The 13,474-nt window shown below is 51.8% G+C and overlaps 1 protein-coding gene across 1 annotated transcript in view; it reads right to left on the bottom strand.

Moving 5' to 3' along the window:
* Positions 1-5,069: 5,069 nt before the first annotated feature.
* The window catches only part of FAM3D (FAM3 metabolism regulating signaling molecule D), a 34,284-nt gene continuing 25,879 nt past the window's right edge, over positions 5,070-13,474 (bottom strand). The window contains exons 7-10 of the mRNA XM_023199748.3: positions 12,739-12,789; positions 8,253-8,337; positions 7,408-7,534; positions 5,070-5,492 (exon numbers count right to left, since the gene is read on the bottom strand). Coding sequence (XP_023055516.1) covers positions 5,403-5,492; positions 7,408-7,534; positions 8,253-8,337; positions 12,739-12,789 — 353 coding nt within the window. The 3' untranslated portion in view covers positions 5,070-5,402. The remainder of the gene's footprint in view (positions 5,493-7,407; positions 7,535-8,252; positions 8,338-12,738; positions 12,790-13,474) is intronic.

Below are 13,474 nucleotides of genomic sequence, written 5' to 3'. Positions count from 1 at the left end.
CACTGCATGGCACTGCTTAATACTGTTGTTGTTGTTATTACTGTATTTCCTCCAATATCCATGACCCCTCCAGCCAAGCAAGCATGTGGCTTCTTCCTTCTGCCCCTTCCCTTGGGGTTCAGCCCCTGCCTTCCTCGGCTGCTCCCCACTCCTTTTCTCCCTGTTCCAGTCATGGCCTGATTACAGTTTCGGGTTTCCTGCAGAAAGGAGAGAGTCCACAGAATTGTAAAGGGAAATGACTAAATTGGCTGTCAGACGGAGCAGTAAAAATGCTGTAAGCCAATGCTGAAGATCAAACTCCTTTGGCAGCCATCCCATAATTATCCACCAGTTTGACTCTTGGTGGGGTGGGAGGAGAGAAAACGAATTTTATGCATTTATTAATTTTTTCCATCTGCTTCGAGCCCTTCTGAAATGTAGCTTAGTGCTGCAGTGAAAGCCTGGTTGACGGAGCCTGTGATTGTGCTCTGAAGTCCAGCCCCTGGCAGGATAACGGCCCAAAATGCAACATTCAGGCCACATGGCATGGGCAGGAGGAATGGGGGTGGAGGCCCCAGAGCCCAGGCACAGAGGATATACTTGGAATACATGAACAGATAATTTATGAAGTGACAGCTGGTGGTGGAGGACCAAGGAGCAGGTGTTCTAGATCCATCTTTGCCCTATCTCAATGCGTGTGCTGGGCACATCCCTTAGACTCTCTTTCTCCATCTAAAAAATGAGAGTAAACATCTGCTTCTTCTGGACCCACAACCTTATAGAAGGAAGTAAGGCTTACAAAGTGTGAGGGGGGCTTTGGGCTTTAAAAAGAGGAGCTCTAAATCCCTTGAACCCACTTGCTCTCCATCTCTTCCAAAACAGTGAAGGCAGAGGTTGAGAATTCTAACTCCGAGGTTCTGTGCAATCTTCAAAAGTCTTCAGAGGCATTCAGGAGCAGGGGAAGAGGGGGAGGAGAAAAAGGGGAAGGGAGGAAGAGAGGAGGAGAAGGAGGATGGGAGAAACACTGTTTACCTGAGAGTAAACAGTATGTTTAGGGCAAACATATCTGTTTCATGTAATGTTGGAGACAGACTGGCATTCCAGCCCTTATTCTGAGATTTCTTATCTACGTGACTTTGGACAAGTCACTTGACCTCTCTGAGCCTCATCTTCCTCCTGTGTAAAACAGGATAACAACGGTTCCCACCCCGTGGACAAGGGGGCTATGAGGATGAAATGAGGTAATTCATGTGAAGCTCTGAGCAGAACATCTGGAAAACTGCAATTCTCTGTAGAAGTGAGGAGCTGCAGTTGTTACACTATCAGCAAGGCTGAAGATAAGTTCACTGCCCCTTGGGAAGTCCCAGATAACGAGTTCATTAGCCACAACAGCCTTTCCCAAGGGTTGGGTGTGTGGGGAGAACGTGCCAACCTTCCCTTTCTAGCTTGTGCTGCCACCTACTGGTGAGGACCAGAATTACAGCTTCTGGAAAGCTCTCCCCATGACCCCACCCCTCACAGCTCCATCCTCACTCCTGGGGTGGGTGGGAGGCACATTGGCAGGGAGTGGGGAGGCAAATCCAAGCCCCCGGTTCTGAGGTCATGATTAGCTTGCAGAGATTCCTTAAGGCTTGTCGACCCCAGTGAGAAAATGTGTCCGAAGTCTTATCCATTTCACTTTCTGATGATCCCTGGGACAGGCCCCTGGTCCAGGCCACCACCCTCTCTCCCTGGATGACACGACAGCCTCCTCACCGGCCTCCCTTCCTCCACCCTTCTCACAGCAGCAAGGAATTTTCAAAATATGCAGATCCGGTCACCTTGCCCCCAGCTTAAATCTCCCAGTGTGTCCCCTGCCCTGGGACAAAGTCCAAGCCCTCTGCCCAGCTCACAAGTCCCCTTGGGCTCTTACCTCCCACTCAGCCCTGTCACCCACCCTCTGGCCCTTCCAGGCCTTGTTTGTGCTGTTCCCTGGCCTGACATGCTCTTCCCTCCCTTCTTTGCCTGGCGAGCTCCTACACACTCCTGAGGGCTCAGCGTGGGTGCTGCTTCCTCCAGGATGCCTTCCTGGATCCCCCAAGGCTGGGGCAGGGGTCCTGTAGTCTTTCCCCTTACCAAGCCATGTCGTCTCTGGATTTGTATCCCCTGCTAGACTGAGTGGGAATGGTGCTGGGTTTTCTTCACTGCAGCAGCCCCAAGCTTACTGGATTCTTGATACATAGCAGGTGAGTCTTAACTGCTTGCTGAGTGATGAAAGTGACTCTTTATGGCGATAAAGATCTAACTGTCTACAGCTCAAGCTGACCTGGGGGGTCCCTGTTGTGGCCACAATGTCCTGAAAATGACGTTGAGAGTCTGATGGGTGTTTGCCACTTTTGTGACACCCAGCCCAGGGGGGCCTAGTGTGACTGGCTCAAGAATGCAGTCTCCTTGGTGAGTTATGGGGGTACAACGATGGCCACTTGGGCTTATCTTCTGGCTTATTCTGGGCATCTGAGGATGTGTCCCCTGAGGCCTGCACCTTGTCAAGGAGTGGGAGGCTGGAGGAGGGCATGATCCCTAATCTCTGCCTTGTATTTCCTGGTGTGGAACAGCATGTTGCCTCTTCCATGGGCTCCACATGGCAGTGGCAAGTGCAGCTCCCCCACTCTGAGCTCTTTCTCCTTGAAAACTGACCCCTTTTATGACAACAATTCCTGCAGACCTGGAGGTCTTATCTCCCAGGCCAGGCTGGGGCTCAGTCCCATCCAGCTGGCCATGCCCACTGCCCCTCTTAGGATGGGTCCCCCAGGATCCCACTTGGGATAGGTGATTGATTTGTTGAGGACTGGCCCCTGGGGGCACTGGTAAGGGAGTGGAGGAGCAGGATGGGAAAGGGGAAGGAGGTAAGCTAAGGGACACTTTCAGGCAAAGTCCCAGTTCCCGCCTGATCCCTCTGGGAATCCCGGAGTGTAAATCGCACCTTGTGGTCATCATGCCCCAGGATTAGGAGCTGGCCTTTCACATTTCCACACCCGCCAGTCATTAGCTAAGGAGCTTCCTGGTCTGTCTTCTTTGCACTTGTGCTCAAAGAAGGTATGAATAGCCAAAGGCAGTTCTTCAAAGAAGAGTTCAGACTAACCATTAACAATAAAATCTGGGAAAGGGGAACTGGGACTCTTCCTTGCATTCTCTGATTGAGCCAGTTGACATATTCTCTGTCTTCTTTGAAGTGCGGTGCACTTTCTGGAAAAGTCCATGGGTCTTCTCTTCAACCAGGCAGCTACCCCATGTCTTAAAATGGTGGCCACTGCCAAGAACCCTCTGCCTAGCCCTGTCCCTGCTCATAAGCTCACTTTAGAGGTCTTTATACATTCTTCAAAAATTTTATAAGGTACTCTTGCTTATTGTAAAGCGAAATTTCCAAGCTCTCAAAGGTGTTTATGGTCATGATGAAAATTTCCTGCCACCTTCATTCCCAGAGCAGGTTTCTGGGAAGATGTTTTTCCAGGTAGTCTACTGATGTGGTTGGAAGTGGTTATTCAGGTCTGCCAGCATGCTCCCCCTTTCATCCCTGAGGGTGAGCTGAGGTGGGTTGGGCAGGGAGTGATGGAATTGACAGGATGTCTGGATGGGCACCTTCTGGCTTCCTCAGCCAACCCTGAGCATGGCTCTCCCCAGGGCTCTTTGAATTTTTTTTTGATGGAGTCTCACTCTGTCACCCAGGCTGGAGTGCAGTGGTGCAATCTCAGCTCACTGCAGCCCCCGCCTCCCAGGTTCAAATGATTCTCCTGCCTCAGCCTCCCAAGTAGCTGGGATTACAGGTGAGTGCCATCATGCCTGGCTAACTTATGTTGGCCAGGCTGGTCTTAAACTCTTGGCCTCAGGTGATCTGCCCATCTTGGCCTCCCAAAGTGCTGGGATTATAGGCATGAGCCACTGCACCTGGCCTGGACCTTGATTTTGATATCACTGCAACAGTAGCCCATGTCCCACCTGCTGTGGCCCCTGGTGGAAGGTTCACACACACTATTGCCTCTACCCTAGGCTATCTTGGCACATTTGATGTGCTCCCAGGCCCCAGGTCTTGGGAGCTGTGAGTCCCAGGCCACTGGTGGGCATCTGTGCTTGGGCAGAGGGCTTCTTCTTCATGAAGGGTGGTGTCCCAAGCATATACTCTGGGAGGCTGAGTAGCAATGCTTTCTGCCCCCACGACCCCCTTTCAAGACTTAGTCTAGAGCCTGGGAACTGGGCCCTTCTCAGAAACCTCAGGCAGGTCTTGGCACCGTATCCTTTGGGCCTTCCCATTTCAATGTTCTCCTGTGGTCTGCCAGCAGCTGGCATTGCCCTCTCTTGGCTGGGGGCTTGCTGTGAAGCCACAGAGGGCCACTCTTCCCTGGGCAGGGCAGACAAGAAGCACCTAGGAATTCATATCATCCCCAACACCAGAAGCCCTCAACAAACCACTGATGGAAGTCGGTGTGTAAATACCCCAGCTCCCTCACTGCCGGGTGGAGTATCTCCAAGGTGCGTGTTTTACCCTGATTCCTAGAGCTTTGGGTGGGAATCAGCTCCAGTCCCCACAGGGGAAGCTGGGTTGAAACCACACCCTTTACTGGCTGCCTTCCCCTCCTTCCCCTCGCCATCTCACTTCCCTACTTCTCTACTGGTGTTTCCCACAATCACCTCCCAAATATACTGCCTGCCCTTGTGTCCTTGTTGCAGGGTCCACTCCTGGGGCAGAGACAGCCCGGCTGCCTTCCCTGAAGCCAGCAGCACAGCCTGGCTGCTCCTTCCAGCCGGGTTCAGATCCACCCCTCCTCACCCTCTCCTGCTCTGGACTTGCTCCAGTTCTCCTTCAGACAGCGGGTGATGACAGTATTCCTTGCGTCCTGTCCCCGGCTCCCTCTGTTCCTGTCCATCCCACACTTTACGCAGGAACCGAGGATTCTTTCAGGCCCTTGGGAAATCCCAGAAACACAGCTCCCTCACAGCCGCCTAAGGGGGAGCCTGAAGCTGTCACCAACCTGTCTGAACCCGTGGCCCACGCTGAGTCTGGAGCAGTTCAATCCCAGCGAGAAACGTGGCCGCTGGAGTGGTCAGAAAGTCCATTCAAAACCAGCAAAAATAAAATTTAATTGGACTCAAGTCAGGACAGTCGGTCCTTCCTCAGGACTGGCTGCCAGCAGTCCCTGACGAAAGCACCCTGTTCTCTCCACAGACAGCTGGGTTCAGAAGGACCCCCTGAGGCTGGTCTCCCGGGTAGGATGCACTGTGGGAGCGTTCTGTTTCCGAGGAGGGGAAGCGCAACACAGCATGCAAGGACCGGCAGTGACTTCCACGCGGCACCTCCTGCTCTTCCTCCTCAGTCCCTGCTGGGCTCCGACTCCTGAGTCAGGCAGGAGCTTCTTCAGGCCCCTGGCTCAGGAAGAGCCACAGCCACCCTAAAATGGCTTCCGGGGCAAGCAGCCCTCCATCTCCAGCAGCTCTGGCCATCCCTCATATTTGTTTGTGTCTGGGTTGTTCTTTAAGAACTAGAGAGAGAGAAGACAGAGAAATATAGGCATGGAGTGAGGACGTTTAGAACTCATGCCCGCATGGGCACTGTGCTCTAAACCTAAATGGGGGTGCGGGATGTTATTAACCCACTTCACAGATGGGGAAACTGAGGCTCAGAGAGGGGATGCAACTTGCTCAAGGTCTCAGAGATGGGATCAGAGCCCAGTTACTGCTCTCACACCCTGAAGGGTAACCAGTTGTTGGCGAGATCTAGCCCCTCCCCTCAAATTCTCTATGTCCGTCTAGGATACGTCAAATAACAATAATGATAGCAACAATAAAAAGAAGACTCCTAGCTCATCTTGAGCGCTTGCTGTATGCCAGGTGCTGTTCTGCAGTGCCTTATGTATTTAATGTGCACAGTGGCCCTAGGGAGTGTGCGCTGTTTACATCCCATTCCACAGATGGGGAAGCTGAGGCACAGAGGGTCACTGCCCATAGTCACTCTCTGGTAAGTGGCAGAACCACCACATAATATTAATTAATACTAATAATAAGGGGTGGGGCGCAGTGGCTCACACCTATCATCCCAGTACTTTGGGAGGGTAAGGAAGGAGGGTCACTTGAGGCTAGGAGTTCAAGACCAGCCTGGGCAACATGGGAAACCCTGTCTCCAGAAAACATAAAAAAATTAGCTGGGTGTGGTGGCACATGCCTGTGGTCCCAGCTACTCGGGAGGCGGAGGTGGGAGGATCGCTTCAGCCCAGGAGGTCGAGGCTGCAGTGAGCCGAGATTGTGCCAGTGTACTCCAGCCTGAGTGACAGAGTGAGACCCTGTCTCAAAAAATATACATATACTAGTAATAAGTATGTAAGAAGAATAAAATCACTTAGGATTGTGTCTAAAATGCTCAGGTTTAGTTTATGAAAGAAAAAAATGTAAATGGCAAAATCTGCTGTTGGAATCATTGTGGCTGACTCTCAGGAATCAAAAAAGAGATTCTAGATGCTACCTGTCTAAAACCCAGTTTCCCAAGCGTGGGAACAAAGAACAGACTGGCTTAGTCCCATCAGGGTGCTTGGTTCATTTTTGGGTGTCAGGTCCCAGCCAGCTGGTTGCAGGTGGGTGAAGCTGGTGCTGGGCTTCCTGTACTCCCATGCTTCCTCTGTCTTGCCGATTCCTCTGGGTCTGGAGCCCATGCTTCAGGGCAGAACAGCGCCACCTGCCCATGCAGCCTCAGGCCTCTTGCTAGGGCCCTGCTGCAGCACCCCCACAGGACATTCGGGAACCACACCACCCCCTGCCCCTGCCCACTGGCCTCCTGAGTTCTTCACTGTGTTCAGGCAATTTCTAGTTACCCGAATACATCCTCTTAGAAACACATGCATACAGACCAAGGCCACATTTTCAAGCTTAAGAAAAAAATCACAATCGTGGTGCCCTTCCTAGAGCTCAGCACACGGTTCCCTGCACCTGCCCGCTCTGGCGTCTCTCGTCTGATGATGGCATTGGCCTCTTCCCTGCCTTCTGACTTCCCTCTCCGTATTCTCCATGCCCAGCCAGGGAGGCTGAAGGGATGAGGACAGGCATCCTGCTCCTTTCCCCAGGCTCCCCTTCCCTGTCACACAGCTTCATATTTCCATTTCTTTCTCCTTCTTTCATGTCTCACTTCCCCATCATCCTTCTTTTCTCCTTTTCCCTCTTCCTTTTCTGGTACTTACCTGTATACTTGCGTATTTATATATGACCCAGCTTTTGCGAAATGGCCAAGGCGGCTTCCTGGCCAATCAGACCACCCTGCCCTTTGGAGTGAATGACAACCAAGGGCCTCTCCCCACACAATCCTCCCAATTTTAAGGCCCTTGGGAGGTGACTGGGTGACTGTCCTTCCTACCACCACCCAGCTCCTCGTCCATCCTTCGTAGGGCCGGGTTGTGGCCCAGAACCCACCTGCTCAAAGGGGCTTTTACCCCTGAAGTCTTTGGTTCCTATGAAGACCCAGCTGTCCCGGAAGCCCAGTTGTTTTGCGTAGGAACTCCCCAAGTCAGAGAAGAGTTTCCTGCTTTCATCCTCCATTCTGCAGAGGACCAGAGAGGATGGTCAGGATGCAGGGGTGGGTCAAAGGGGCATCAGATGGTGGGATTCCCATGGGGCAAGGTTCCTACCCTTCTCCCCATTCAGCATCTGCCCTGGGGGTGCCCAGAGAACGTGGCTGCACTCAGGAAGGACAGGGTAAAGGGCTTCAAGACTTCCTCTCTAGAAGGGCCTCAGATGGGGCTGGAGATGTGTTAAAACAGTACTGCTCTGTTTACAAACACAATACACATTCATTTGGAAAATATGGACGATCACAAAGAAGTAACTAAGAAATACAGTCTCACCCGTCCTCCCCTTGGTGTGATCAGTGTATATATTTCCACATAGTGTTTTCTGCCCCTTACTTAGCACTGGAGGGTGGGCAATTTTCCATGTCCTTAAATACTTTCTGCAGCATCATTTTTGATGCAGTCTATCTTCATTTGTGCATATATCATATCCTATGTCACCGTATGTCACAGTTTCTGTGGCCGGTCAGCTGTTACTATTGGACAGGGAGAGGGTTTCCAGTTTTCCACTGTGGTAATGAAGGCTGTGATCAACCTCCTAGAACATCGCTTTGCATACTTGTCTGATAATTTCCTCAAGATAAGTTGCCAGAAAATGGAGCTGGCAAAACAGCAGAAAAGGGTGTGCGGTGTTTGAAGGTATTCAGCTGGCATCACTGGGTGGCCTGGCAGGTAGAGTTTTCTACTTACTTGGTCCCTGGGTCGTCGTAGGAGGCCACCAGCACAAGTGCACCCTCCGGAATTTCTTTAAGGAATTTCACTAGGCGCTTAACATCTGGGGGAGGAAGGAAAAGGTGCTGGTGATTTAGGGGAAATGAGCCCTGGTCATTCTCATGTTTCTCTGCTGCCCTATGATGCAGGAGCCAGCTAGGCCCGGTGGACACTGGGCTGAGCTCAGAAGCCAGGAGGAGGAGCGTCCCAGGTGGAGCTCCCTGTAGCCCTTGTCCTAGGGGAGGGCAGAGTGAGCAGAGTGAGGGGGACTCATCCAGGTGATGTGGGGTGGCTTCTGGACACTGGAGTTTAGAAATTCCCCATGTGACTCTGACTTGCAGCTGAGGATGAGCACCACTGGTAGAAGGGCCCTTATGTGCCTACCCCTCAGGGGACCAAGTGTCATCATCTCTCAGATGCTCCAGGCCCTTTGCATACCCCAGACCCCATTCTATACTGGACAATGCCCAGATTATCTGTGCTGACTTTAGATGGTATAGCACGTGGCCTCAGACAGCTGAGACCCCTGGGAGAGAACTTGAGTCTACTATTAATACAACTCTCCTGCTGTGTCAAGGAGCAAGTCTCTGCGTGTGTCTTTAATGCCTTCCTAACTTGCCAAGCTCTCTAACAGAGAGCAGCTCTAGGCTTAGCACCTGGGGGAGGCATCAGCATCCAGCTCACTGTGAAGAGGCTGATTTGTTTCCATTGTGATTATTACCATTATTATTATTATTTTGACACAGAATTTCTCTCTTGTTGCCCAGGCTGGAGTGCAAAGGCGTGCTCTCTGCTCACCGCAACCTCTGCCTCCTGGGTTCAAGTGATTCTCCTGCCTCAGCCTGCCGAGTAGCTGGAATTACAGGTATGTGCCACCATGCCCAGCTAATTATGTGTTTTTAGTAGAACTGGAGTTTCTCCATGTTGGTCAGGCTGGTCTCGAACTCCCAACCTCAGGTGATCTGCCCGTCTCAGCCTCCCAAAGTGCTGGGATTACAGGCGTGAGCCACCGTCGCAGGGCCCTCCACTGTGATTATTTTTATGGTCACCTTTCCTGCATAACAAGTAATAATAGCTTTCTACTTCAGGCAGTAATATAGTTTCCTTTTAAGATATATTTACTTAGGTAAAAAAAAAGTGATCCAATTTAAAGGAAAGTACTAATAATGCAGATGTTATTCTAGATATGGTGCAACTCGAGGGGGCTCAAGTTTGGCAACAAGCAGCCTAGTGGTTAAAGCAGAGACTATATCTGTCAAATGAGGATGTGTAATAGCCCTGCTCATAGCATCTTTATAAAGTGCAAATGTGACAATAACTTTGGGCATACAGTAAGCGTACTCTAATGGAACCAGAAATTATTAGCAGGATTGGCTGCATAATTTGCAGGATCCAGTGCAGAATGAAAATGCAGGGCCTTTTAATAAAAAATTATTCAGTATTTCAAGACCACGATGGCAGGCATCAAGCCAAGTGTGAGATTCTTCCAAGCACGGGCCCCGTGTGACTGCCCTGTCCCCAGGTCACAGGCCCACAAAGCTGGCCTTGATTGTTAGTATTCCAGTGCAGACCCCTAGGACCTTGGGGAAGAAGCCATTCTCCCAACTAAGGCCAGCTGCCAGCCAGCTCAGTGACAGGTTTCCGGTCAACCACCACAGTCGTTCTTCTAAAGAAATGGCCCTTGAGCTTTTATGGCAAAAGGAGGGAACTCTTAAAGCACCATTAATCTGTGTTGTTGCAGATGTATGGTCTGGTGCTTGTCGGGATGGAGGTGGGTATTTGGAAAACATAAAGCATGCCTTCTGCTAATGATCACCTCACTTTAAAAAGCCTTCATCCCCTTTTGTTTCCTGAAGGGAAGGGCTACTTGCTCACAATGCCTCTGTTTCTGGGTCCCCATCAGTCATGGCTACATTCAAGTTTATAATAAGGCATTTTAAAGCTTAGTTTCGTCTTTAAACTTTTTTTCCTTTTCATTCTGACAGATGATCTCCTTGCTTCTGAGTCATCTGGATGGAATGAGGGAAGAGGGGAGGGAAGGGGAAGAGGAGGGAAGGGAGAAGACTAAACCAGCTTGCCTGGACCCCTCCACCAGTCAGGCTGGACACCCTTCCACCAATTATTTCAGGTTATCATCTAATCCTCACCTCAGTTTTATGGAGTGGGAACTATAGCTGCCTCTCTGTTACAGATGAAGAAACTGGGGCTCAAGAGGCGCCACTTGCTTCAGGTCATGCCTCCGGAAGTCTCTGACTCCGGAGACTGGACCTTTTCCATAAACCTGGCCCCAGGCCATGCTGAACATCAGTAGGACTCCAGGCAGGATGTCTGGTCCTCAGCCCCTGGCCTGTCCCCATCTCCTGTTGCCCCTGTCCTCAGCTCTATCCTGTACCGGGAGGGACCTTGCACACTGCATGTGGGCACTTTAGTGTGGCCATCCAAGCTCCATCCACACCACCCTCCCGTCAAGCAACAGCCAGCCCCTGGTCACCCCTCCATCCTGGGGGAGTGTCTGAAGCCTGGGGGTGGGGCACACCTGGTAAGAGACCTGCGTGGGCCCTGATGCAGACTCCAGGAGGCCTGTGTGGGCCCTGATGCAGACTCCAGGTCAGCACACCCCTAGCTCTGCAGACTCCTCACCCATGAGTTGGGACGGAGATGGAGGAGGGCGGGGTGGGGTCTTACGAAGCCCTGGGCCCAGGACAGGGTCCCAGCTGCCCATCTCTAAGAGTTGTCCTGCACATCACATCCCCAGCATTCCCCACCTCCCAAATTTCAGCCTCTTCCTTTGTTTGCGAAGCTAAGAGGGCTCCCTGCCTTCTGCTGCCTGGTAACTTTCTCCCCTCCTGGGCTCACATGTGTGGGTGGGTGTAGACAAAGTGGGCTTTCCCTAGAGGTTGAGACAAAGACAGGGGAATTCAGGAGAGGGGAATCCCAGCTGTTTGGCAGCAGCTTGGCTCCTTCTGCTCTGTGATGGGCTTTCCCGGGCCCATGGTCACACATGCTGTATACCCCAGGATGGCCGAGCACAGAGATGCCCTGGGGTCTCAGGGATACAGAAGGGAAATTGCATTCACCTGGGCTCTGACACCCCCTCTGATGAAAACCAGTCCCTGCAGGGCACAGGTCTCTGCTGCCTGCTGCTTTCTCACTCCTCATTGAGCCTCCTGTGTTGGAGCAAGGCTGGGTTAGCAGCTGGGCGGCACGGGTGGCAGACGGCCTGAAACTGATTCTGCCGCGTTTTGAAAGCTTTTGAGAATGTGGGGTCAGGGTTCCACCCCTGCCCATTGGTGGCTGGTTGGCGAGGAGGCTGCTGGTGGGGACTTAGATGCCTGGGATTTCAGCACAGCTAGGTCAGTACCCTGTCTCGCCCGGCCATGCTAAGAGCAAGGAGGGCAGTGAGTTCCTATAAGGGGCAGCCAGGTACACAGAAAAACCTGCAAAGCACGTGGGTGCAGAGAGAAGACAAGCATCTGCTGAAAGATGTGTAGAGCTCGGAGCCTCAGGTCCAGAAAGGAGCCCTGTCCTGTCCTTGGGTCCCCAAGAGATCCCTGTAACCTTGAAATAAAATACATTTACCCAGCAGAGCTTTAGTGGATGTGGCCGACGGGTCACACGGCCTTGTCCATAGCACTTCAGTGACATCAACATTGACATTGCTGCCGGGCGCGGTGGCTCAAGCCTGTAATCCCGGCACTTTGGGAGGCCGAGGCGGGCGGATCACAAGGTCAGGAGATCGAGACCACGGTGAAACCCCGTCTCTACTAAAAATACAAAAAAAAAATTAGCTGGGCGCGGTTGCGGGCGCCTGTAGTCCCAGCTACTCGGGAGGCTGAGGCAGGAGAATGGCGGGAACCCGGGAGGCGGAGCTTGTAGTGAGCCAAGATCGCGCCACTGCACTCCAGCCAGGGAGACAGAGACAGACTCCGTCTCAAAAAAAAAAAAAAAAAAAAAACATTGACATTGCTTTGCCTTAAGGTCTTCTCTGGCCTCCAGAGTTCACTTTGCCCCAAGGGCAGGCCAGAATTGCATGCCAAGGAATTAGAGGCATGGGCACCTCAGTCCCCTCGATTCTCTGGGAGATCTCTGGGGCATGTATTCCACACTGGCTCCAGGGTTCCAACTTTGGTTAAAGGCTCAGTGACACATTCTTCACAGGCTTCCTTCCTGTCGCTGTCTGCTCCCTACTCCCCTACTGACGTTTCCTGAGCTCACTTCTTCAATAAAGCATTGCAACTGAATCCCTGTCTCAGGATCTGAGTCTGGGACATCTCAACTGAGATGGCCAGAAGGAGTTTCAAAAGCAGCAGGACACCCTCAACCTCCCACCGCACCTCTTCCTGGGTGCCTCCTGTGGAAAGAAGCACCAGGTACCTCGAGCCACCAGGTCCCTTGCCACACGAAGAGGCTCAGCCGTCTGCACCACATCCCCCACTGTGACTTCAGTGTCAGCAGAGGCACCTACCTCCAGAGTACATGTCAAATGCCCTCTGTCCCAGCACAGCTCCCGTGGTTCCTAGGGGTTAAGAGGAGAACAATTATCCCCTGTAACGCGTGTCGTTCTGCCTGTCGTTCTGCTGAAAATGGCTAATCTGTAGTCTAAGATCTAAAAACAGAATAAGAATATAATGAAATCAGGTCCTATAAAGAGCATGTAGGACTAAAGTAGGTGTCCAGGGATGGCTGGGCTCATCTGAGAGGTTCAAGAATGTAATGGCTGAGGGTGTCTCTGGAATTGAACTGAGTCTACTCAGTCTGAGGCTGTGTTCTGTCCTACCACTTTCTAACTCAGGACTTAGCATGTTGACCTCAATTTTTGCATCTGTACAGTGGGTTGTGGGAACTACAGGAGATACATTTAAAATATTAATAGTAGTCATACAAGATGAATTTTAGCTGCAAAATCAAAATCAAAATGATAATCGTCATCATTATTTCCACCTATATAGAAAACCTACAACTGGAGTCCTCCACCTCTCGAAGGCAAAGAGATTTGTGTTGGGCTAAGCGGTACTCAGTTTCCCAGGGTCCAGTAACCTGGATTGCGTTAGTGGGTTCTGTGGCAGGAGGCGGCCGAAGGCCAAACCCTCCAGGGAACCGGGTCTTCGGGAGGAACGTTACAGTTCGCACTCTCTGCCACTAGATGGAGGTGTTGCAGAGGGGATGGCAGCTCCAAGGCTTACGGAGGAGGGTGGGGACCG

This window comes from Piliocolobus tephrosceles, chromosome 2 (genome assembly GCF_002776525.5).
Source record: "Piliocolobus tephrosceles isolate RC106 chromosome 2, ASM277652v3, whole genome shotgun sequence".
Taxonomy (NCBI): domain Eukaryota; kingdom Metazoa; phylum Chordata; class Mammalia; order Primates; family Cercopithecidae; genus Piliocolobus; species Piliocolobus tephrosceles.
This window is presented reverse-complemented; position numbering and strand designations above follow the sequence as displayed.